At 56.9% G+C, this 24,982-nt stretch overlaps 1 protein-coding gene across 1 annotated transcript in view; it reads left to right on the top strand.

Annotated features, from left to right (window-relative positions):
- NDRG1 (N-myc downstream regulated 1) overlaps positions 1 to 24,445 on the top strand; it is a 43,846-nt gene extending 19,401 nt beyond the window's left edge. The window contains exons 4-16 of the mRNA XM_075549231.1: positions 4,363 to 4,468; positions 5,725 to 5,845; positions 7,561 to 7,623; positions 8,938 to 8,998; positions 10,217 to 10,303; positions 11,971 to 12,027; positions 13,857 to 13,960; positions 15,237 to 15,293; positions 15,700 to 15,751; positions 18,068 to 18,115; positions 19,380 to 19,415; positions 20,222 to 20,273; positions 22,684 to 24,445. Coding sequence (XP_075405346.1) covers positions 4,363 to 4,468; positions 5,725 to 5,845; positions 7,561 to 7,623; positions 8,938 to 8,998; positions 10,217 to 10,303; positions 11,971 to 12,027; positions 13,857 to 13,960; positions 15,237 to 15,293; positions 15,700 to 15,751; positions 18,068 to 18,115; positions 19,380 to 19,415; positions 20,222 to 20,273; positions 22,684 to 22,895 — 1,056 coding nt within the window. The 3' untranslated portion in view covers positions 22,896 to 24,445. The remainder of the gene's footprint in view (positions 1 to 4,362; positions 4,469 to 5,724; positions 5,846 to 7,560; positions 7,624 to 8,937; positions 8,999 to 10,216; positions 10,304 to 11,970; positions 12,028 to 13,856; positions 13,961 to 15,236; positions 15,294 to 15,699; positions 15,752 to 18,067; positions 18,116 to 19,379; positions 19,416 to 20,221; positions 20,274 to 22,683) is intronic.
- Positions 24,446 to 24,982: the final 537 nt, after the last annotated feature.

Genomic DNA, 24,982 nt, shown 5'->3' on the forward strand with positions numbered 1-24,982 from the left:
GCAGCTGGTCCCCAGAGGACCGGGTCAGGCAAGCTGGCCCTTATGGCTTCATCGTGATCGTGTCTAATACGCTGTCCCTCACCGTCAGAGTGGAGGGGCCCGTTGCTGTCTGGGGATTGACTTCTAGCCACGGCCTTTCTGGAGCAGGGGGGCTTGCTGGTCCCCTCTGAGGACAGAACTTCTCTAACACAGAGAGTGTTCGAGAAGGCTTAGCACTTGGACAAGGTTACACGGCCAGCTTATCAATAGGATTGATTAAGGTCACTCCACCCACTGTAGCTATTGAGTCTGTTCTGACTCCTTGCTCCCCCCTCCCCACAATTGTGTTTCAGAGTAGAATGATGTGCCCTAGAGCTTTCAGTAGGAACCCTGGAGGCGTATGGTTACGCATTGGGCTGCAATCATCAAGGTTAGCCATTCGAAACTACCAGCTGCTCCTCCGGAGAACAATGAGGTTTTCTGCTCCTGTAAAGAGTTACAGTCTCATAGCCCACAGGGGCAGTTCTGCCCCATCCTATAGGGTCCCTGTGAGTTGGCATCAATTTTGCAGGAGTGGATCACTAGGATTTTCTTCAGAGGGGCCTCTGGGTAGACTCGGACAACCAGTCTTTCAATTAGCCTGTGGGCCTGCTTTATCCAGGGAACCCTAACAACCCTAAGCAGGTACGTGTTAGCTCCTCAGTAGCCTGGAAGCCCCAGTACCACTGGTCACGGCTGTTGCCAGCCCCAGATTCCTGCCAGCTCACGGTCAGCCCGAGCCTGGAGCTAGTGTCCTCCTTGTCGTGCGATGACCACTGGAGCCCCAAGCATCTCCTCCACGGTCCAGGTGGATGCCAGGGTGGGAGATGGAAATCAAAAAGCCCAATGTGGCCCTTTAAGAAATCCCCCCTGAAGGCCTGCATCTCCCACTCGTCCTGGGCTGCAAGGAAGTCTGCGGAGGGAGAAGTTAGTACTTGGCTTAAAATTAGATTTTTGTGTTTTCAAAAGAAGACGAGAAGAGCACACGTCTGGGAGGTAACCCAGGAGTCTGCTGTGTCAACAAAAGCGACCGCAGCATCATGTCCTACCTCCCAGCATCCCTTGCAGGACCGAGGGGAACCGGCCCAGAGGGTTTCCGAGACTGTAAATCTTTATGGGGGCAGACCGCCACCCCTTTCTCCCTTGGAGCTGCTGAGGGGTTTGAACCGCTGACCTGGAGCATATGACATGCCGCTGGGCTGCTGTAGACCAGGAGAAAGCTCCCAGGCCGCCAGGGGTGATCGACGTTGGCTGCAGTCAGCCATTTTCCCAGCTGGAAACCGAGTGGACTATGTGTCAGGAAGCCTGTCCTGAAGTGGACGCCGAGGCCACAGGGCCAGCCTCTCCCCAGGCGGTCACTCAGCAGGCATGTGGTTATCCCTGGCGGTACTATAGACAAGAGAACCTGGACTCCGTGAGGGACAGGCCTCCCCAGGAAAGCGCTGTCTGAGGGGGTGATGTGCCAGGCCCACACACCTACCTGCAGGGACAGGAGGTGGGAGGCTGAGGGGCAGCAAGAGGGCTGGGGTGCTGATCACAGACCACGCACAACCCCCTCCGAGGATGGTTCACCCTTTCTTGATGCCACCCCTCCCACGGAGTGTAGAACAGGGGGCTGAAGACCCCAGGCTTTTGTATTCTGTTGCCTGCCTTCAGATCCTGCTCTGCCAGTCCAGCTGTGGCCTTGGGCAGGTTCCTGAGCCTCTCTGGGCTTGTTTCCTCACCTGTAACTGCGGACAGAAGTGAGAGAACAGCCTGCTGCCAGCTGGCCCCATTAAAACCTGCCCCAAATGCGGACAGACCACCAGCCCCCTCTGCCTGGGACCGGGTCCCAGACTGCAGAATGCGGGAGAAGGGCCTGAACCCTGAGTCTGCAGGCCGGTAGGGAGCACTGCCTGGCAGGTGGGCATCTATTTTTTGGAGAGTATGGGGCGGTCAGCTGGGCAATGAGGCCAGTGAGCCTGAGGGAACAATAGAGACTGTGGAGCCCACAATAGACTGTTGTTACCGCCCAGAGTCAGAGCCAGGCTGGCCCTGCAGATGCCTGGGGGCCCCATGGGGGCTGGTCCAGCACCCCGACCTCTGGATTTTTCCAGCATTTGCTAATGAGATGGAGGCTGGGGCAGGCCGGAGCCAGCTCTGTCTCCCAGGGCTCTTGTTCTGTGATGAGACCTCTATGCTGGGGTTGGCCCCGCCTTTGCCCATGGGAAGGGGTACTAGCAGGCCCAGGGGAGGCCAGAGATGCATCCTTCTGAGTACCCCACTTCCCAGGTGCCCCCGGGGAGTTTCAGGTGCTTGCTGTAGGGGTCCTCAGAGTGAGGGCAGGGGTCCCTGGCAGGCTCTGGTTGAAATCTGGCTGCTACTCTTTCACAACCTGAAGGAGGCACCTGTGTGATGGGAGGGGGTGTGGTCCTGTGTGATGAGAGCTGGGCAGGTAGGCAGGGTGGGGGCTGGTCCTGTGTGATGAGCAGGTAGGCATGGCGTGGTCTGGTCCTGTGTGATGAGCAGGTAGGCATGGCGTGGTCTGGTCCTGTGTGATGAGCAGGTAGGCATGGCGTGGTCTGGTCCTGTGTGATGAGCAGGTAGGCATGGCGTGGTCTGGTCCTGTGTGATGAGCAGGTAGGCATGGCGTGGTCTGGTCCTGTGTGATGAGCAGGTAGGCAGGGCGGGGGCTGGTCCTGAAGAAGGTCCCCTACCCAGTCTTCATGGAGATTGCCAGCGTTGGCCTTCCCCCTGTGTAGGCGGCAGTAACTGGCACGGCTTACATTGTCGCTGGCTTCTAGGTGCCGGCTCCACGACTCCCGGAGCCTTCCCCGCGTTCTCGGATGCCTCAGTCACTCTTTGGGAAAGAAATGTCATGCACTGACCCACGGTGACCTCCTGAGGTGTGAATGCTCAGCAGCCTTCAGAGCCAGTGAGGAGGGTGGGGGTGGGTGTCGCCTCCCAGCTCCTGACTGGGGGTCTCTGCAAAGTTGGCTGCTACTGCCTCTCAGGCTTGTGGCTGCCCCTTGTCTGCCCATGTAGAACAGCCCTCGCTAGAGTTTCCAGGAACGGGGAATTCAGAAGTCTGTCTTCTGAACTCCCCCAGGAGGATTCGAAGCTCTAACTTTGGTTAGCAGCCAAGGGTGTTAAGGGACCCGGGACCCGGACGGGTGACTGACTTGATTTCCGTGTCTGCCGACTGGCATCACCTACCCTTAGCAGGACTCTCACGATGGCGGGGAGGGGCAGTGCCACATCTGGGTGGAAGGTGAAAGGTCATGAAAAGTCAGGTCCCAGCGGCTTCTCCCACATGAGCCCTGCGGGAGGGTACCACCATGGAGGGGAGGTCTCTGTCATCAACTGTGGAAAGGGCTGGATGAGTGACCTTGCTTCTGGACGCTCCCAGGGACCTCGAGAGGCACAGGTGTGGGGGAGTGGGTGGGGTCTGAAGGCAGGTGTGCCTGCAGGTGATGGGCTCAGAAGGGGTGGCACAGCAGTGAGGATGTGGTCCCTGGTGAGACGGCGTGTCGGATGGAAGTAACAGAGGATTCTGGCTTCTGAGTCCTTGAGAAGTCTCCCAGAGAGGCTGCACTGCAGAACATAGATGGGAGTGCCTTGCTGAGTGATCAGCTCGACCTCACAGTCTGGGGAACTGGCCTTGGCCAGGGAAAGACCTTCTGGGGAAGGAGGGCAGGAGAGAGGGAGCGTGTTACGTCACTCAGGAGTGGGTTACGTCACTCAACCTGGATGAAGTGGGAGTGCGGTACCTGTTGGCCCCTGAGGCCCCCAGGTGTTGGATGGCATCATGACCAAGTCCTCTTTTCTCAGTTTTTCTCTCTCTGAGTTGGCATTTTCAGACAGGCCCGTGCCGCATGGGCACAAAGGAGCTGCTCCTGCTGCTCCGGCCCTTCCCTGACCCTGTAGATCTGAGTGGTCAGCCCCAGGCAGCATGTGGAAGGATCAAGGGGCTTGGGGGACTGGGGGAGGCAGTGAGGCAGATTCCAAAGGAAAGAGGCCATGTTCTTGGAATAGGGAATGAATTCTGGGCAGCCCCGACCCAACAAATGTCCCTCGCAGTTAGGGTCCCCTGTGGGACAGGCAAGGCACGGGGCAGGGCATCCAGGACAGGCCAGATGGAGAAATGGCCCTGTGAAGAGAGGGCTCCCGGGTCGGGTCTGCCTTGTGAGTTCCAGCCAGGCGCCTGCCTTCTGCTTCCTGGTGAAGCTCTTCTGCCCAGTCTCGGGAGCTCTCCTCGCGGTCGATGAGAGGTATACCCTGAGTGCTCTGGGAACCCGGCAGGAGCACGCTGACCTGTTCCCATAGGTCCCCACAGCCCTTCCAACAAGATCCGTCTCTCTGTAGGAGCAGGACCTGGAGACTTTATTTGGATCCATTCACGTCACGCTGTGTGGGACCCCCAAGGGAAACCGGCCCGTCATCCTCACGTACCATGACATTGGCATGAACCGTGAGTTCCCAGGAGACACAGCCCCTGGTTGGAGGGGATGTGGGGGCAGGGGGAAGATGGAGAAGGGGTGTGAAGGGAGTGGCAGGGGTAGGCTGGGGAGTATGAGATTGAAGGAGTGCATGGGGAGGGGTGGTGGAGGGGGTGGCAGCGAGGGTCACCAGCTGCCTCATCTGGGAGGAGTCCCAGCCACCGTTGGGACGAATCAGGAACGCCATGTCCGGAGGCTTAGAGCGTGTGTCACAGGCTTCTGGGCTGTCTATTCATGAGAGGGATTGTTTGTTTGGTTTTTTAATTAAATAAGCAGCTCGGTGATTTCAGGGTGGTCACAGGGCAGTCACCACTGCTGTCAGCTTCAGGACATTGTCAACACTCCACACAGAAACCCTATGATGTGTAGGTGCCACCTGCCACCCCCTGTGTCCCCCCCCCCCTCTGGCCACCCTGGGCCACTGCCTGGATGTGTCCATCGTACGGCAGCACACTGCAGAGCTGAGCCATGTGCATCCTTCCATCAGTGTGGCTGCAGCAGCTGCTGCCTCTCGTTGTTAGGAGCGAGGCTGCCGTGAACATTTGGACAGCCAATCCAGGTGTTCTCCCTTACCCACGTGACTGCTTTTAGAATCCAGCATGGAGTGAAATCCCAGACACCAATCCATTGCCATCAGATCCATTTGGATCCATGGTGACCCTACAGGGTGGAGCAGGACTGCCTTAATAGTCCTTACGAGAGGGCCCCAGCTTCTCCCAAGACCTTCAGGGCCAATATTGACTGGAAGGCCCCTACTGGGAGTCTGACGTCTGGTCCTCATGTCTGCTGACCACCTCTCCCCACACACCCACTCCGCTCTATAGTCTATAGTCTTTATCTCCCGAGAACATGGGGCAGGGCCACAGAGGGGCTGCCCACATTCTCCCCTGTCCATTCTCCCCTCCCACCCCCAACGCCCCCCTGAGGAATGAAAGCACAACAGCAACAACAAAATCTTGGCTCCCAAGTAACCTCCTGAAGGAGCCGTGGTGGCACAGCTGCTTGAGTGTTGGGCTGCTAATGAGAAGGTGGGCAGTTCGAGCCCACCCACCACTCCTCGGGAAAACCATGAGGCAGGCTGCTTCCACGAAGATTTGTAGCCTGGCCAGCCCAGGAATAGCTGGGTAACGGGGACCGTGCAAGACTGCTCTCCAGGGAGGGCCACTGTGAGTCGGTGTGGCATGCTCACCAGTGAACCTCCTGTGCTCCCCCTTCTCTCCTCATCCAGACAAAACCTGCTACAACCCCCTCTTCAACTCCGAAGACATGCAGGAGGTCACCCAGCACTTTGCTGTCTGCCATGTGGATGCCCCCGGGCAGCAGGATGCCGCCGCCTCCTTCCCCGTGGGGTAAGAGGGGGGGCATCCCAGGAAGCTCAGGGAGGAGGAAAGCCAGGCAGTGTGGGGAGCAGTGGAGGCATTCGACTAGATGTGTGGTCGGTCACAATGCGTCCCCCAGTTCAAGCTTTCTCATGTGAATCCTTCATGGATATCAACCATCTTTCTTCTTTTTTTTTTTTTTATCAACCATCTTTCAAGGAGCCCCAGTGACCTAGTGGTTACACATTGGGCTGCTAACGTCAGGGTCAGCAGTTCAAAACCACCAGCTGCTCCGAAGGAGAAAGATGAGGATTTTTACTCCTTAAGAGAGTTACCGTCTCGGGAACCCACAGGGCCAGTTCTACCCTGTCCTGTAGGGTCTCTATGAGTTGGACTTGTCCTGATGGCAGTGTTTTGGGGACCATCTCCACCAGGCTGTGGGACCATCCCTCTCATTTCCAAGCGTCCTGCCGTCCCACCTGCCTCTAACACACCAGCTCACTCCAGTTAGAGACCAGAGCTCGGCGGGTGTCCTCTTACAGCCAAGAGTGGACCCACTGTGTGGATTCCAGCTGTCAGGCTTTTGGTTAGCAGCTGAGGGAGTTCTGGCTATGTGTGCCTCTCAGGGGGACCCCTGTCCCCCAGACTGCCTTCATTAATAGGGGCCTGTGAGCAGGCGATTATGGGAGGCTTTCCCTTGCATGCCTCCTGCACCTGCTCCGCTAAAACAGGGTTCGAAGTCCCCTGGGAAAGTCCCTTGCTGTGACCTTGGGCACAAGGACAATGTTGTTTGGGTTCCTCCTGAGGAGATGGGAAGGAAAGAAAGGGGGAGGGATCCACTGCTGTCAAGTTCATTCTACCTCATAGTGACCCTGTGGGGCAAAGCAGAGCTGCCCATGGGGCTGCCAAGGCTGTCTTCTTTACCAAGCCAAATGCCCAATCTTCTGCGGAGGAGCTGGTGGGTTTGAACCACTGATTTTTCGATGAATGCCTCATGCTTATCTATGTACCACTAGGGCTCCTAAAGAGATTGGGGTGGGTGGGGGCTTCCCCCAGGGAGGGCAGCAGGGAGAGCTGAAAGGGAGGCCTGCTCTGAGAGCAATGGAGTGGTGAAAACGAGGCCTTTGAAGTCTCCACCCCACATGAGATCCGGGTTCAAGCCCCTGCTCTGCTGTACGGACACACCACATAGTCTCAGTAGGATTTGTAGTCTGTGCTAGGAAGGACGGGTGACCGGATGATATTTGGGGGATTATGGGAGCTTAGTGTAGGCACAGGAATCCATCAATCAGTAAGAAAATCCAGTTGCCATTGGACTGACCCCCACCTCAAGGAGCCCTGTGTAAAAGGTTGGATAGAACTGGGCGCACAGGGGCATTCAGTGGCTGATCCTTGTGAGAGTTGATTGCCAGGGCCTTCTCCCGAGGTTATCTGGGTGGGATTCAACATCCAACCTGCTGGTGAGCAGCTAACCACATGAACTCTGCACCACCCAGAAACCTCAACCAATAAACAATAAAAGGATGAGAGGCAGGGACCAAGTGGGGGTATGTCACCTTCTGGTGGGGACTTCCTGGGTGCTGTAGGGCTGTGGGTGCCTGAGTGAGAGTCTGAAGGGAGACTAGACTTGGAGTCAGGGTGCAGGTGGGGTTGTTTCATGCTATCTCCCTTCAATCCATTTCTGGGTGAACTATCCACTCCCACCGTGGCTTGACTAGCTGACTGCCTCTTCACACCTTCCCCAGGTACGTGTACCCTTCCATGGACCAGCTGGCTGAAATGCTTCCTGGAGTCCTCCACCGGTTTGGGTAAGGGTGACTCTCCCATTGGGTAAGGGTGAGGGGTGACTCCCCCATTGAGTAAGGATGAGGGATGACTTCTCTCACTGAGTAAGGTTGAAGGATGACTTCTCTCACTGAGTAGGGGTGAGGAATGACTCCCCCATTGAGTAAGGGTGAGGGATGACTCCCCCATTGAGTAAGGGTAAGGGATGACTCCCCCATTGAATAAGGGTGAGGGATGACTCCCCCATTGAGTAAGGGTGAGGGATGACTCCCCCATTGAGTAAGGGTAAGGGATGACTCCCCCATTGAGTAAGGGTAAGGGATGACTCCCCCATTGAGTAAGGGTGAGGGATGACTCCCCCATTGAGTAGGGGTAAGGAATGAATTCCCCATTGAGTAAGTGTGAGTGATGACTTCTCTCATTGAGTAAGGGTGAGGGATGACTTTCCCACTGGGTAAGGTTGAAGTATGACTCCCCATTAAGTAGGGGTGAGAGATGACTTCCCCATTGAGTAGGGGTGAGGGGTAACTTTGCTTCTGGGTAAGACTGAGGGGTTGAGTCTCCACCTGTTGGTTGAGTGAGGAGTCAATTTCTCATTCGTTGGTTAAGCGTAAGGGATCCATTCATTGGTTAAAATAAGGGGATGACTCCCCACCCATTCGGTATGAGTGAGGGGTTGATGCTAACCCCCAATTGGGTAAGTGAGGGACCAGCTCCCCACCTGTAGACAGAAGGAGAGCTCTGAGCCCCAGCTCTCTGCCCTCTGGCCTGGATGCGGTTGGAGTTGGCAGATCAAGGAAGAACTCAGCTTCTCCCACTTGGTGGCGCTATTCTTAGCACTGCCTCTCTAGTCCTGCCTGCCTCATGGGACCCAGTCACTGATGACGCCCGCCATCCTCCTTTCACTGTGTCCGGTTCCTGGGTGTCCTTTCTTTCTGGTGGGCCACACTCTGTTCCTCATCCTCATCCCTCCAGGGCCTGCTTTCCTCTTAGTGAGCCTCGAAGGTGATGAGAATGTCTCACTGTTCCCTTTAAGTCTTCGGGTCCAAGATAAGCTTAGGTGTGGGAAGACGGACATGGTCGGGGGTCTTCCACAGGGGTCCTTGGCAGCTGGCGGAGGGAATTCTGGGGCAAGATTGCACCCCTCCAAGGACACGGCCTCCATCAGTCCCTGAACGTGACCTGTCCCCAGTCTTTGGTGGGAGCGGCAGGGCAGGGTGGCCCTGCTCCATCTAACTTGTCTTCAGGGAGACTTCTCAAGGAGCAGGTGGGGGTCGGTGGGCTCTCAGGGCCCGCAGCTCTTTCCTGGCATTTCCCGGCCTTTGTTTTGACTTCAGGCTGAAGAGCATCATTGGCATGGGAACGGGGGCCGGCGCCTACATCCTGACGCGGTTTGCTGTGAGTTCATTAAAACATTTGTGTCATTGCCTTTCAAATAACAGCCTTGATTCAAGATTCGGGAAGAAGCTTGAGGAAGCATCAAAGTCCAAAGGGAAAAAAATTACCCAGAGTTCCATTTTCTCTAGCGTATGCTGGGCGGTGTTGTGTGGTCTGTGCCGCGTGTGTGCGCGTGTTGTATGCCTGCCTTCCCTCCTCGTGTTCCAGAACCTTACATCAGTACTGGCCATTCCTGGTCAGAGCTGTTCAGATTATTCTAACCCAGGTCTTCTCAGACCCTAAAGGACGCTATGCTGGGAGTGGAGGCACGTGTGTCGACATGACAATTGTCATTTGGTTGGCGTGGTGGTTCCAAGTCAGGTGCTGCAGGGAATTTTGCAGGCTTCACAACTAAGAGGAGGCTGCCTCCGTGCCGCACTATGGCTTTGCTAGAGGTTAGAAGTACTGATCCAATTACAAAAACAAGCACAAAACAACCAAGGTCTTAAGTATATCCTGTAGATGCTTACGTGTAAATGGTTGAGTCGGTTTGGACTCAGGACAAAACACTGCCACCGAGGTGCTGTGCCATCCCCACTGTTGTGTTTGAGCCCATTGTTGCAGCCACTGTTGCCACCGTCGCCTGCAGGGTCTTCGTGTGTGTGTGTGTGTGTGTGTGTGTATCCTGTATCTATACCTTTACTTCGATATTTCCCTACAAGGTCCCTGGGTGGTAGAGCTCTCCCCTCACTCCTAACCCTAAGGTGGGCGGTTTGAATCAGCCCAGCAGTGTGGCATCAGAGAAGGTGTGGCAATCTGCTTCGGCCAAGATGCCAGTCAGAAAACTCTGGAGGAATTCTGCCCTGTAACGTGTGGGGCACCGTATCTTGGACTCACCCCATCTATTTATGTCTTCGAAGCTGTAGGGCTTCCGAGGCCAGCCAACTATGTGTAGATAGAGTGGGCTGTATATCATACCCATTTGGCAGATGGAAAAGCTGAGGCCCAGCCAGAGGAAGCAACTTGGGCAAAGCAAGACTATAAAATGCAGGCATCTTCTACTTATCCCATGGCCTCCTCTTCCCACGCTCTCAGGGACCCAGCCCAGCCTAGTGCAGGGGTGCAAGGGAAGCCTGGGCCTGGGGGGACTGGCCAGTGACAGCCCTGCAGGGACCGTCTAGTGACTTTGGCTTGACTATCAGGGCCCTCGCTCAGCTCACTTGGCATCTTTCCTTGCAGCTGGACTACCCCGAGATGGTGGAAGGACTGGTCCTCATTAATGTGAACCCTTGTGCTGAAGGCTGGATGGACTGGGCTGCCTCCAAGGTGAGCCTGGGGTGGGGCCGGGTCAGGGCCGGCTGGGTCCCTGCAGGGAGGAGCCGAGGAGCTAAGAGAGTTCTTTTTTTAAAAACAATCATTTTATTGGGGGCTCATACAACTCTTATCACAATCCATACATCCATCCATTGTGTCAAGAACATTTGTACATTTGTTGCCATCATCACTCTCAAAGCATTTGCTTTCTATTTGAGCCCTGGGTATCAGCTCCTCATTTTCCCCCCTCCCTCCCTGAAGAGAGCTCTCTTAAGCCGGCCAGCCGCCATCCTCTGTCACCGCGCTGCTTCAAATGACAAGCATCCGCAGAGGTTTGTGACTCAGCCAAGTCAGGATGTCCGTGGGACACAGTTCCCGGAGCCCGCTTCCATCTGGGTGCTGAATGCATACCAAGCTTTGCCCCAGATGCCACCGATAAAAGACTAAGGAAGACCTAAGTCACTAAGCCCAGGCATCCGCAAAAGAGTGACGGTGATATAAAGCAAACACACCATGATGTCATAGTGGGTATGTCCTGGGCTGCGATCCACAAGGCCAGCAGTTCAAAACCACCCACCGCTGAGAGGGAGAACAAGGAGGCTTTCTACTTCCACAAAGACTTCCAGTCTCAGAAACCCACAGGGACAGTTCTACCCTGTCCTAAAGGGTCGCATGGACTCGGTGGCAGTGAGTTTGGTTTCGTGTCTGTTATGTGGTCATTAGGAGTGGGGTTTTATTTTTAAGCTATGGCACGGACTAAAGGTTGCTGGTTCAAGTCCACTCAGAGGCACCTTCTCAAAGAGAGTAGCCCAGTGCTGGCTACTCTCACCTGGGATGTCCCTCTGAGCCGGGCACACTCCCTGGACTCAAGGGTTTGTTTTTCCAACAAAGGCATTGAACGTCCCACCAACCCGTGACTGTTCTGAGCCCGTGGATACTGGCCCCATAGCTGTCCTACCTCCATCCCAGGGCCAAGAAACCCTCCTGAAAGTCCCACCCAGTGGTTGATCCTGCCTGGGGTCAGCTTCAGGGCCATGTCATCCTCACCATGGCTCTGTGTCTGAGGTTCCCTCACTTACCCATAGAGGTCAGGAGTCTGAGGTCCAGAGCTCCCAAATGGGATGTGGCTACTGGGGCAGCCTGTGACTGCCAGCCCCAGAGCTTTCCACTCCTGCCGGTGCCTGTTCAGTGCTGACATCGTCAGCACATGTTTATGGAGCTCCTGCTGTATGCACAGCATTCACGGAGTCTGCTGTATCCACAGTGCTCTTGGAGCCCCTGCTATATATCCGATATTCATGGAGCCCCTGCTGTGTACCCGGCATTGTTCTTAGGAAGAGAGGCGAGGAAAGTCTTGTTACCCCAGTGTCACAGAGGAAACTGCCTTGCGGGACAATGTGGAGGAGGGCATGGGGATCCCTGGGGCTAGGCAGGCACTGGGGTACAGCCTGAGGAGCTTGATGTATTTAGAAGAGGGAGCACCTTCCTGAGATGGGGGCCCTCCTGGCTGAGCCCTGAGTGAGTTTCCCAAGTAGGGAGAGCTGGGAACACTGTGGGTCTCTGTCTCAAATGTCCATCCTGGGTCTGGGGCCTGGACGGAGACCCTGAATACAGCCAGTGACCAGTCCTGGCAGGGGTTCCTGTGACTGCTGGCTTCTAACGGCCTGCTCTCCCCCTAGATCTCAGGGTGGACCCACGCGCTGCCGGACATGGTGCTGTCCCATCTCTTTGGGAAGGTGAGTACGAGACCAGTGTTGGCAAGCTCTGTGTATTTTACAATGTGGGCAGGGGACATTGTGACGTCATGCCCCTGAAACCACCCCCAAAGCCAGGCTAAAGAACAAAACCATGGCCCACTCCTCCCTGACCCACCCCCACCCCAGCAGCCCACTGTGCAGCAACCGTGCCTCTAGCTGGCTCCGCCAATGAGCTGTGCACAGGCCGGGCCATCGGCTGGCTCATGGAGTGCTTATCCACCCGTGTCTACTCTGAGCCCAACAGGAGTTTGCCAAGACCAACACCAAGGCCTGCAAGTCCTCGGAGGAGGGGTGTCAAGTTTAGCATGAAACTAACCTGATTGTATCCCCCAAGTCCCTGGTGGCCACCTGATTGTGCCCCAAAGCCCCTGCGGCCACCCTGCATTGCGGCGAGTGTCCTTGGGTGTGGGACCCCAGCGCGGCCCTTCCGTCCAGCTTAATCTCGGCACAGCAGCGGCCGCCGTTGCTGAATTGGCAGCAGATGGTTGTGTCGACAGCATGGGCTGGCCACGGCCTTCCTGTGGCTCCTCTGACCCCCTGAGCACCGGGCCAGCCGGGGAGCCAAGGCGCCCGTGACGTGCAAATGAGGACCAGAGGCAGCCTGGCCTCATCTCTCAGTCCCAAACCACATTGCAAAGGAAGCGGAGCGGGCTTGCTCCGTGGCCGGGGGCCCGGGGGCCTCAAGATCGCCCTTCTCTCCAGACACTCCCGGTCACATGGGTTGGTTTTGTTCCTCAACCCGCGGCCCTCCTTTGCGACTCTGCCAGTCCTGTCCTGGTCACCGAAGGGCTTTGTCTGTGAAGCCTCAGTGGTGTTCCCTCCTGCTCCTTCCCCCGCTCCTTACAATCCAGTTCAATTCTTCTCCATGGGACATGTATGCGTCAAGCAGGACAGTGACCGTTTCAGTCTTGGCTTCGGATCCACCGGCCAGTGACGGTGCTACGTCTGTCCTGTTGTGTGGCCACAGGACTGTCCATTTCCATCGCCTCCACTTTCACCAGCAACTCTGCTCACCGCCGTCCCCAGCAGCGATGCCCTCCTTTGAGCCCCCTCTCCCCTGGGGCTCCCCAAGGGACTCTGAAAAAGCTGGGGTGCCTTCCCAGGAGCACAGGCACTGGGTCGCCTGAGAACATCTTTGCCAAACCTCCAGACCAGACCATCGGTCCCTGGAGCCGACGCACCCTCTCACCAGAAATGGACGAGGGTTCTGGTTCTGCCACCCCCTGACCGACACAATTGTTGGTCACTGTTTTTAAAAATTGTGGCCATCTCAGTGTGTCCGCTCCCCAGACCCTTCTTAAGGGTCTTGCGGTTCACAATATAAGGGGCTCTGGTGACGTGACCAAGTATCAGGCTGTGGACTTGGAGCCGTTCAAAACCTCCAGCTTCCCTGAAGGACTTCTTGCTCCTGGAAAGGGCTTCAGTGGAAAACCCACGGGGGCAGTTCTCTGGGGTCACTGTAAGCCAGAATGGACTCAATGGCGGTGGCTTTTCTGGAAGGTTCACTGTGGTTCAGGGACCTGCCCAGGAAGGATTGGTGGAAGGTGGAACTCTCCCAACCGCTAGGTCTTGGTGGTTTGATTTCAACCCTCGCTCCCTGAGTGGTGAGCTCTGCCAGGTGGGTGCACTCCCGGCTGCCAGTGGCTGTGCCCACACCTCCAGTGCTTCTCTGGAGCTCTGTCCTGGCTTCTCGGCCGGCTTTGGACTAGGCATTCTTGGTTTCACCTTACACCGGACAGACTTAGAGCAGGGAGAGGCTGAGTGGCCCAGTGACCACTCCTATGAGCCATGTCCTTCTCTCCCTGCAGGAAGAAATGCAGAACAACGCAGAGGTGGTCCACACCTACCGCCATCATGTCGTGAATGACCTGAACCCCACCAACCTGCACCTGTTCATCAATGCCTACAACAGGTACCTACTGCCGTGTGGCACTCAGCCACATGGGCGCTGGGTCCAGGCTCCTTGGGACACAGAAGGAGGTGGGGGGGGAGGATGATACAATTGATGCGGGGAGCATACACGTGAACAGGAGGGGCGCCTCCTGAGCCGTCAGATGCCCCCTGGGGTTCCGAGAATGCGCCAAGGAGCCAAGCTCCTCCTCTGGGCCAGTGGGCACTGGAGCATGAGTCAGGGATGGTCACACGCTTAAGTGGAGAGAGCTGTATTGAACACAGCAACGAGCTCGGCGCCCAGATCAGATACTGGGAAGCAGAAGGAGGGGCCCTGGTGGCCTGGCAGTCAGGTGTTGGACTGCTCACCACGAGGTCAGCAGTTTGAAACCACCTGCTGATCCTCAGGAGAAAGCTGAGGTCCACTGCCCTGAAGATCTACAGCCTTGGAAATTCCCAGGGGCTTTCTCCCCTGCCCTGTGGGGTCACTGTGAGTTGGCATCGACTCAACGGCAGCAGAGTTGCATGGGTGATAAGTGAGAGAGGCAGGCTGGTGGTGGGCGGTGGACCTGCAGAGTAGATCAGCCACCACTTGCAAGCTCCAGTTGGTGGGAATACATCTCCCCGGGAGCCTCTCCACGCCCTCTGAGCAGGAGCGCTGTCTCCAGCCATGGAAGCCCAGGCACAGAGAGGTTTGACATTCTGCCCAAGGTCACACAGCTCACACCCCAGGAGGGTTGGGTGTGGCCACACAGTTGGAACCTTGGGTCACCTAGCGGGTTTCAGACCATGGCGTTCAGTGACCCTGAGGGCGGGGCTGTGGAGAAGTGGTGCGGGCCACTCCGAAGACCAAGCCGTAGCCAGTGGGTCGTGACCCCACATGGGCCCCTAACTGCATGTGGGGGTTACAGAACAATTGGCAGCAGGCAAAGGTTTCCAAATGCGCCACGACCGAGAATTAATCCGAGAGGGTTCAGCACCCGTCCAGGTGGCACGTTTTTGGGCAAAAAGGGGTCTCAAGCAGAAAAAACTCAAGGAGGTCAGATGTAGAGGACTTGGGGCTGGGGAGGGTAGAAGATCCAAGGGCGTGGGGGCCTAGAGACCATGTTGGCCATTTACAGGACAATGGGGCTGCTTCTATGGACTCCAGGATATAACCACGTGACCGCACCCAATTTGGGTGGAATGGAGGTCTTTGGCCAAAATGGCAGTGGCAGGTCCCCTGGGCCTTGGGTGGGGCTGCGGGCTTCCTCCAGGGGAGGGTGGGCTGATGCTATTGGTGTGTCCACTTTACGTAGCCGGCGGGACCTGGAGATCGAGCGACCCACGCCGGGGGCTCACAGCGTCACCCTGCAGTGAGTAGCTTTGCTCCCCACTGCGGGCCACCCCCTGCAGATGCTCTCAGGCCTTCTTCCTTGGGGGGGGTGTCATCCTCCGTGAGGAGCTCCTGTGTCCTACCAGGGGCTGGGCATGACCCATCTGCTCATCTGTCCCCACACTGAAGATGCCAATTCCCTGGTACCCTTGGGAAGCTCCACTCTCAGGACTCATATAGCTTCTAAGCTATGTTGGCATCACAGCCCATGGGTTCTGGGGACCCAGGAGCCACCCCAAAGAGCCCTCCCACTGGTGTCACAGCCCACGGGTATTGACTGCTCCGGGTCATCCCCGGCCTAGTCAGTCTGGGGGTGGGGGTGTGTGCAGCCTGTATTGAGCCCTGGACTAAGACACCCTCTCCTTCATCCTTCTCGCTCTGCCCAGGTGCCCTGCTCTGCTGGTGGTTGGGGACGACTCTCCTGCGGTGGATGCTGTGGTACGTAGCCATCCATTCAGGCCAGTGTTCAGCTCAGAGCCCCTCTGCCTTGGACGTTTCTGTCCAGTCTCTTCTCTCCCCTCCCCTCCCCTTCCCCTGAGGATGACAAGGTCCAGAGGTCCAAGAGCAGGACACAGACTCATGGTCCAGAAGAGCCCAGAGAGCAGAGAAGGGCCTAACCACTAAGAAGACGGGACTGGGGGAAGGCCAGGGAGTCCCAGTGGTGTAGTAGGTTACAAGTTGGGCTGCCAGCCTCAAGACTGGCAGTTTGAATCCGCCAGTCTCTCTGAGGGGAAGAGTCGGCCATCTGCTCCTGTAGAGACTCACAGGCTTGGGAACCCACAGGAGCGGCTCTCTGTCCTAGGCGGTTGCTGTGAGCGGGAACAGGCTCCATGGCAGGGGTTGTCTGGGGGTGGAAGGAAGGAGGCCACAGTGGGACAGGCGGGTCCAGTGTTTGGAGCAGGGAGGGCCTGTGGAGTTTGGGGTCTTGGACTGTGTCCACTCTGCCTGTGATTGGCAACTGGAGTGACCACGGCCAAGACCCCTCCCGCCCCCCCATCAGTCTCTTTGACCCTCTGCTTTCTGTTCTGAAAACCAGTCCCCCTTATGTCTGAGGGCCCAGGGAGGGATTAGACAGGTAACAGAAGAAAGAGGGACCAGCTTGTTGTCCGTGTCCTCCAGCTGACGTGTGTGTGATGGATGCCCTAGACCAGTGGTTGGGGAATCGGAGACTCAGGTGCAGTGGAGGCCTGCCTGTCAGTCCCCAGCCTCGGGCTCTGTTCCGAGTGGCCTTCCTCCCTCATGGCTGCCCCCTCCCTCTTCGGTGCTCCAGATTGGCCTCCCCCCATGCCTGGGGCAGGACGGGGACAGGTCATGGCTGCGGGTTCACAGTCTGTTGGCAGGAACCCCAGATGGACCAGCCAACACTTGGCTGGGGGCTGGTGGTCTGTGGAAGCGGCTCTCCGCGGCCTCTAAGGCACGCTGCCTGTTAAACACGTGTGAGCGTTTTCGTTGTGGTCTGCCTGAAAGTGTCCCATGTGCTGTTGTCTTCAACAGTGGACGTGCATCTTGTCTCCTCACCTGGATTGCTGTCCCTGCCACGCGACGACCTTCTACTCTTGCCAACCCCTCCATATGGGGCTCCCCTCTCCCACATGCTCTGTCCTTCTGCCCCACCACAGTTGTGTGTTTGGGCAGATGGGACCACCCCCCACCCCACCCCCGGGGCTCTGGTGGATGTGGAGGGATAGAACCCCTGCCTCTGGGATCACGGTCTCTGAGCTCAGCCAGTCCCCGGGGGCCTGGAAGGAAGAGCCTTTACTGTGGAGTCCCTGACACCTCTACCTGCCCCCCTCTCCCCCTGGGGCAGGTGGTATCCTTAAAGTGATGCCATGCTGGCCTTTGGGCAACCACTGGCTTCTTCCTCTGGTGACAGGTGGCCCAGGTTGCCTGGTAACAGACCTGCTGTCGCCACTCCGGGCCCCTCACGCCCATCTGCTCCTCGCTGGCTTGTTTATATGGCCGAGTTTGCCACTTGGCTTCCAGGCCAACAGGTTGTCATCCCCTGTGGGGATCAGCTGGGGCTTTCCGATGCAGCTGGTGCCTGGCACCCTGACAGGGCACAGAGGCAGCCAGGAGTAGGGCTGGGACGAGGTGCTCTGGGTCAGAATTCCCCGTAAATCCCGCCTGTGGTACTGTGGAGGGTGCTGCCCTTCTGAAGCCAGCCCTGCCCGTGGTTGTAGAGACAGGGAAAGGCGTGGCCATCACAGCGAACTCTGAGTTTCCTGAGGGCTGAACCCAGTGGACATAATCATGGGATGAATCAGTAAAGATATATCGCCCACAAAAAGGGAGGTGATAGTTGCCCTCTTAGGCACTTTGCAGCTTATGGGCAAGGGTTCTGCCCAGCTCTGGATGGCACGATGAAGAGACCATTGATGGAGAAGGCAGCAGGGTCGAGTGTGGCCTCCTCGGAGGAGGAGTGTCTGGAATTGGGGGAATGGGACCTTTGGAATCTGAGAGCTGGCAGAGAAGCAGAAGGTTAAACAAGGCCCTTCAGGTAGAGAGCACCTGCTGGATCTCGGCCACTCTTTCCGGCAACTCTTTGAGAAAGACGGCATCTCCTTTTGTATACAAGGGAACTGGGGCTCTGTTCAGCCATTGGTTTGGGGCACAGAGCTGCAATTTCCACTCAACTCAGCCCCACCCCAGTAAGGACCCTGGGGTTTCTGACCACAGTGGAAGAGGGATGGGGAGGGGCGAGGCTGGGACTTTGGGTAGCAGGTGAGGACATTTTCTCTCCCTTCCCTTGTACAGGTGGAGTGCAACTCTAAACTGGATCCCACAAAGACCACCCTCCTTAAGGTATGGTGGGGGCTGGGGGTGGTCAGCCAAAAGTTACACCTTTTCTGTCTTACAAAGCCCTGGGTTTCCTGCGGAACTGAGGGCCTCCGGTGGAGGCAGAGCTGGTGGTGAGCACCACAGTTGATCACAGACTAGCCGGTCATCTGAGGCCACCAGAATGACCCTCTCTGGGTCCCCAAGAATCTCCCAACCACAGGGAGCAATCCTGCTAAATTCACGGGAGTGCCCAACTGGCCCTAGCGCCTATAAAAGACCAGAGAAAACTCAGCTGCCCCCATGACACTTTCCCTACATCTAAATGACCCTCTTCTTCCCAGGATGCCAACGCCCCTCCCTGGTGGCGTAGTGGGTTAAGTGCCGGGCTGCGAATCTCGAGCTCAGTGGGCCAGAAGCCCACCAGCTCCATGGGAGACAGATGTGGCTTTCTGCATCTGTAAAATGTGTCGTCTCAGACCCCCGCAGGAGGGGCCAGTTCTAGCCTGTTCTTCAGGATCGCCCTGAGTCCGAGTCGACTCAGGTGGGTCATGAATTGGGTGTCATGAGGACACCAGCTGTTGGGTTACAACCTCGTTTCATTGAACTGCATGATTGGAGGGGGCTTCAAAAGCTGTGTGGGAAAGCCCCCGTTTCATTCCATTTTCCACAAGTCTCTTTGTTTGTTTTTAAACTATTTCTTGTGAATCGGGCAATTCAAGACAGGTTGGGTGTGACCCATCCTTCACCACTCCCTCACGGAATCATCCCTCACCTGCCCCCTCCCTCGGACCGAGTCGCTCCAGACCCGAGCCCTCAGCCCCATCTCTGCCCTGACTGCCCCCATTTTCTGTCCCTGGGTAAAGAGTCGCGCTGCCTTGAAACAGCATTAATGATGTGGAGGTGGCTCTGGACTCAGCAATTTCCTGGTGACGATGACAGGTGGAAAGTCTCCTGAGAAAGTCCAGTCGGCCCAGGGCCTGGGTCTCGCCCCGCAGTTTCCTTTACAGAGAATCTATGAAAACTGCCGTGTGCCTGTGGGAGGCTCAGGAAGATCCTGGCTGGATCGGGCCAGGCCCTCACCTCTCTTCAGCCCACATTCTGCCTCTAAGGAGGAGAAAGGGAGGGCTGCTAGCAAGGTGCAGGCGGGGTTCCCCCCCCCCCCATTCCCCAGCAGGATACATCAGAGGGCAGGCAGGGCGGAGGTGGGCCGAGTGGAACTGGCCCATGCAGGGCCTCATCCCTGTCCCCCTCTGTGGGCATGTGCATGACCAGCTTCCTTCTCCTCTAGATGGCGGACTGTGGTGGCCTCCCTCAGATCTCCCAGGTGAGTCCACCTTCCTTCCCGCCTCCAGGAGTCCTGGGGGAGTGTCGGACAGGGGGGCAGAGGTCCTGTCCGGTCGGGCTTCAGCTCACGGCAACAGTCTGCAGGGAGCTTGCTGTGTGTGTGTGTGTGTGTGTATGTACATACACACATGCTGCCTGCTCTGGGTTTGCTGCACACACATGCTGCCTGCTCTGGGTTTGCTGCATGATCACAGAGTCTTCCCTCCCTCCAGCCCAACAGCACACCACTTTAGAATTGTATCTCATTAGAAATCTCTTTTAAAGTTCAGTGTGATGTTATTTTTGTGGTCTTTCCCATCAAACTCTCCCCTGCCTCTCTGTGGGTCTAACAGCCCCAAAAGGGGCCTCCAACATTCTTAAATCCCACGATTTCTTCAGGGATGAGAATTGAGGCCATGGGGGGAGGGGTGCACATGCCTCTTCCCCAAGTCGGATACAGCCCCGTGGTGGGAGGAGAGGGTGGGCAGCCATCCCTGGCACTGGAGCCCTCTGAGTTCTGGGCTCTGCAGAAAGCAGGGCTTGGCTCAGAGGTGTGATCCCACCAGAGGCCAGCTTCCTTCTGAGGTTCACTGGGAGCCTGGAGAAGAAGCCGAATGGCCATGAGGCAGCCCTCTGCATCAGCACACGGTGACCTCAGGTCTCTGCTCTGGGTGCCTTCCTATGGCGACAGCAGTCAGCCCTCCATGGACTGCCTAGGGCCCGGTTCTCGGCGGCTGGTGGCCATGTGGCCTTGGTGCTCCGGGCGCCCGGACACTCAGGAGCTCTCTCTCTCCTCTTCTCTTGCAGCCGGCCAAGCTTGCTGAGGCCTTCAAGTACTTTGTGCAGGGCATGGGCTACAGTAAGTACCACCTCGGCCAGCGAGCAGGGGCTCGAGGCGCAGGTCCGGGGGCAGGTGACTGGGCACCTTGGCCAGCCCCAGCTTTTTGCACACTGGGCAAGGCAGGGGCTACACCGAATCTGTGTAGAGTTTCAAGTATAGAGCTGCAAGATTCTCTTCTGACCTCTCATGGCCCCTTATCCTCCACTGCTGAGCCCTAGAGCAGCCCTGGTGGTGTAGTGGTTTACGCTGTGGGCTGCTAACTGTAAGGTCAGCAGTTTGAAACCACCAGACAGGGCTTTCTACTCCCATAAAGAGCTCCAGTCTTGGGTACTCACCGGTGCAGCTCCTCCTGGTCCTAGAGGTTCACCATGAGTCCACATCGACTCCCTGACGGTGGGATTGGCTTTTGGTTTGGGGCTGAGCAGAACCACTGGGGTTAGGCGAGGGGCTCGCTTTTAGCACCAACAAGCCCAGAGACAGACAGCCGTAAAGTATGAGAGGTTCTTTAGTTTGATGACAACTTTTTTAAACGACTGTCAGTTGTCGGATGACGAAGAAGAGGGTGCTGATGGTGGTGGTAATGCTGGTAACTAATGCACCCTGTCTAGTTCCCCAGTGAATCATCACAGTACACAGGCCCTTCAGGTAGAGAGCACCTGCTGGATCTCAGCCACTCTTTCCGGCAACTCGTTGAGAAAGACGGCGTCTCCTTTTGTATACAAGGGAACTGGGGCTCTGATGACCTGTCCTCCACATTAGAAATTGTGGGGGGCATCAGCGGTGAAACAAGGGCTAGAGCGGGGGCTGGATCCCTATGCTGCCGGTGACCAGGCAGTCGGCTGCTAACCAATCATGGACAGCTCAGCCCACCAGGCACTTAGCAGGAGGAAGAGCAGGGATGACTGCATTGGAAGTCCACGGAGTCAGTGTCCTGTGCCCGACAAGGTCACGATGAGGCAGAATTGAGTCGATGATCATGGGCTTGTCTGTGGCTCAGGGTATCTGTGAGCTTTCTTTGGAAACTGCGTGAAGGTGTGATAAGGTCGCCTATCTCGAAGGCCTGTCGGCACTAGACTCGGGAACCAAAGAGAACGTAGAATTCATGAACTTAGTGGTGTCTGGCTTTCTGAATCATTTATTCTTTCGTTAGACACAGCTGGGCTTTCTGTTCCAGCAGTGCGTCCTGTGCCTAGCGCTCAGACAAGATCACATTTAGCCCTGTGCCTGGCTCAGATAAGGTCAAGTTCAACCCCAGTGTTGAGAAGCAGCCACAGTCCAGGCTGAGTCCAATTAGAGCCCCACTGTTTGGCTTCAACCTGCTAGCTGCTGGGAATTCTCATCGCTGTGCCGGCTGTGAAGGCCCGTGCTCTTTGTTTCTCTCGGTTGCTCTTGTTTCAACTAGTAACCACATGCTGTCTTCAGCTTGCCCTCAGCCACGGCTCCTTCTCAGGAGGCTGCTCCGGCTCCTTCTCAGGAGGCGGCTCAGGCCTGTGTCCCACGCCCCAAGCAGGAATCCTTGTCCCAAGGTGCCCCCTTCCAACAGAGCACTACCCCAGGACCTGCCCCAGTCTAGCACACTGCCTGTTGGGCCGGTGGGCGGGCCAGGGCAGGAGCTGCAGCAAGCCCAGCTGGCCAGCCACGCAACCTAACCCGCAGGCTTGCACTGTAGGACTTGTCTCTCAGTCAACTCTCTTTGAGGTTTCCGGGTTCTGGAGATGGAGGAAGTAAAAGCCAGGCCTTGTGTTTTGGCCTCTAAAATAGGGGTGCCCTTTCCAGAAATCTAGAGCACCCTGCAAATGATGGGGGGGGTAGGGCGGCCACAGCGGGACAAGCCAATGGGTTTAAACCGTCCACCTTGTGGTTAGCAGCTCAATGCCTAACCCACTGCACCACCAGGGCTCCTTTGACAAATAACAATCCAAGGCTAACTTTATGCCCTGGGAAGCCGAAGGCATCTCCGAGGGAGGCTCTGTGCCACAAGGTTAATGAGTGTTGTGACCAAAGGCTTGTAGGCGCCTGGCCCCGTGGCTCAGTATTCACTAATCCAGTGTTTGCAGCGACTTGACCTAGAGCACGGTGCTGTGGTCAGTCACCATCAGGCTGGCTGGGCCTGGAGGACACCCCATGGATGCAGATTGAGGCAGCTGCCCGAGGTGTTCACAGCTCTGACCTTGTAGGAGATCGTTAAGCATTAATGGGAATTGACTGGGTTAAGCCTGTGATGGAACTGAGTTAGTCCTTGACCCTGTCCAAGCCTGGCTCCCGCCACTCTGGGCCAAGGCCAGGACAGGAGGGAGCCCAACGGCTCATCCCTGTGTATCACCCTGCCGGTGTCCGGGTCCACGTGGGTTCTGGAGCCTCAGGTGCAGGCCAGCTGGCATCTCCCGAGCTGTCCGCTGTCCCCTCACTGGGCACTTCTCTCCCCTAGTGCCTTCTGCCAGCATGACCCGCCTGATGCGGTCCCGCACAGCCTCGGGGTCCAGCGTCACCTCCCAAGAGGGGGCCCGCAGCCGAGCCCACACCAGCGAGGGCTCACGCAGCCGAGCCCATACCAGCGAGGGCGCCCGCCTGGACATCACCCCCAGCTCCGGCACCACCGGCAACAGCGCTGGGCCCAAGTCTATGGAGGTGTCCTGCTAGGCGCTCTGCGGTTGCCACCACCCCTGAACTCTGATCTGTAGCGGCCCCCTCCCCCTGGCCCCTTCCTGCCCGCTCCCTGCCACCCCACACATTGCTTGGCATGAATCCAAAGCCGATTGTCCCAGGTGGGCTCCCGCCCTGACAAAGTGAAGTGGGTTTGGGCTGACCTTGGTGGCAGGGGGCAGGGGTGGGCCAAGAAGGAACCATCTCTGCTCTTGTGTTTTCTTAACAGGTGGCAGCCAGGGTGGGGGGATGGCGGGGTGCTCTGTGCCCTTCCCTCACACACCCAACTGCCAAAAAACAAAAAGAGCCAGCCCTGGCTACCCGGAGGCAGAAGGGTGTTTTGTCAGGCAGAGGAGATGGGCCCACCTACTTCCTGTTTCCCCTCCAACTTAAAAAAAAAATCAACCCAGCATCCGAAAACAAAATCCCTTTCGGATTTGGATTTGGGAAGGGGGAGAGCAGGGACTTGTGGGTAGCCCTTTTAACTCCAGAAACAGGAAGCAGCAGCAAGAGGGGGAGATGGGATTTATATCCGGCCACCAGTGATTTGCAACCAGACCTGCGTCATAGGCCTCAAGCAATGGGCGTCTTCAAGTTATGCCCAGGGCTATGTGGACTCGAGCCCCAGGGGCTGGACGGATTCTCGGTCTCAGCTGGTGGTCAGTGTCCGCAGTTGACCGCTGCGGCTCTGCTGTCTGCCTCCCCCTCCACGCACACGCCACAGAAGGTCGCTTTTGCTGTGGGCTCAGGAGACACACACACAGCCTCCCAAGTGGAGAGAACCATTCCTGCGGGCTCTGCCATCCCCACATAGTGGGGTTCACAGTGTTGGGGTTGGCGGGGTTTAGGGGTCACTCAATGGAAGGGTTCCTTCATCTGTGCAGTTTGGAATTCCAGAAACGCCGCCCTAGTTCCCAGGAATCTTGTGTAATTGAGAGTCCAACCCAGTGTCCAGCATGAGCTGGAGCCTAAGCCGAACCAGAAATCTGGCTGTGAGGACCCGGTCTGGCATTGCTGTGGTGTCTTGAGATAAGGCCAGGGGTCTCTGTGGGGAGTGGAGTGGCAGCCGAGAAGACATCCAGATACTGGAATATACGTTCCATAGGAAACCCTTCCCTCAGCCCAGCCCCTCACCCCCTTCCTGGCCCTGCTAACCTCCCCCTGCCCATCGGGCGGCCCCAATGACTGAGCCAGGCGGCATCCATGTAGCTGTCAGCCCCTATACTACTTACTGCCTTTTGATTTTCCTTCTGGCTAATCGTGGGTTTTCCTAGGGACGTTTGATCAAAATGGGTTGAACATGACGACTCAGCCACTATGGGCTTCTGGGCCCCTTGAGCTTGGGAGGACAGCCTCATGTAGTCCTTCTGGGTGGCTGGAGAGGCCACCCTGGAGGTGTCCTCAGACCTGATGCAAGAAGGTCAGGGACAAAGGCAAGCGAGGCTGCACGGAGCCGGGCAGTTGTTGTGTACAAGGCTTTCCGGAGGACTTTCTTAATGAGATATTTGTATTTATTTCCAGACCAATAAATTTGTAACTTTGCAGCGGCCTGTGTCCTTTTCTTTAACCTGCGGGGCCAGGAGATAGCAAGTTACAGACGGGTCTTTTCCCAAAGAAGGGATTGCCAGGCCTTGATACCTAGGCCCCTGCCACGCAGCCCTGCCACATCTGGAATTCTGCACTGAAGAGCAGAGCCCTTCCACAGAAATGCTGGCGTGATGCGATCCACTGTACACCTCGGAGGGGACCCATACATCTTCTAGCCCAGCAAAGACCCCTCCAGTTCCCCAGTCCCCTGCATGTGTCAGAGCAGCACCGGGCTCCGGGGAGGGGGGCAGGGTTTGGTAGCGGGTTTCTCAGCAGCCCTGACCTCAGGGCAAACTTGAACCTGCAACCTGTCATCAGCAGAGCACAGTAAAGAAGAATATAAGAAACCCTTGTTTTGCCCTCTGGTCCACTTTGACTCCTGACTCTGTGACCTCGTGGGGCCCTGTAGACCTGCCCCGGAAACTGTCATTTCCTTTCATAGTTGTTTGAAGCCAGCTCTCTCGGATCACAAAATAATTCAACCCGCTTTCAGTTTT

The sequence above is a fragment of the Tenrec ecaudatus genome, chromosome 5 (assembly GCF_050624435.1).
Source record: "Tenrec ecaudatus isolate mTenEca1 chromosome 5, mTenEca1.hap1, whole genome shotgun sequence".
Lineage (NCBI taxonomy): Eukaryota > Metazoa > Chordata > Mammalia > Afrosoricida > Tenrecidae > Tenrec > Tenrec ecaudatus.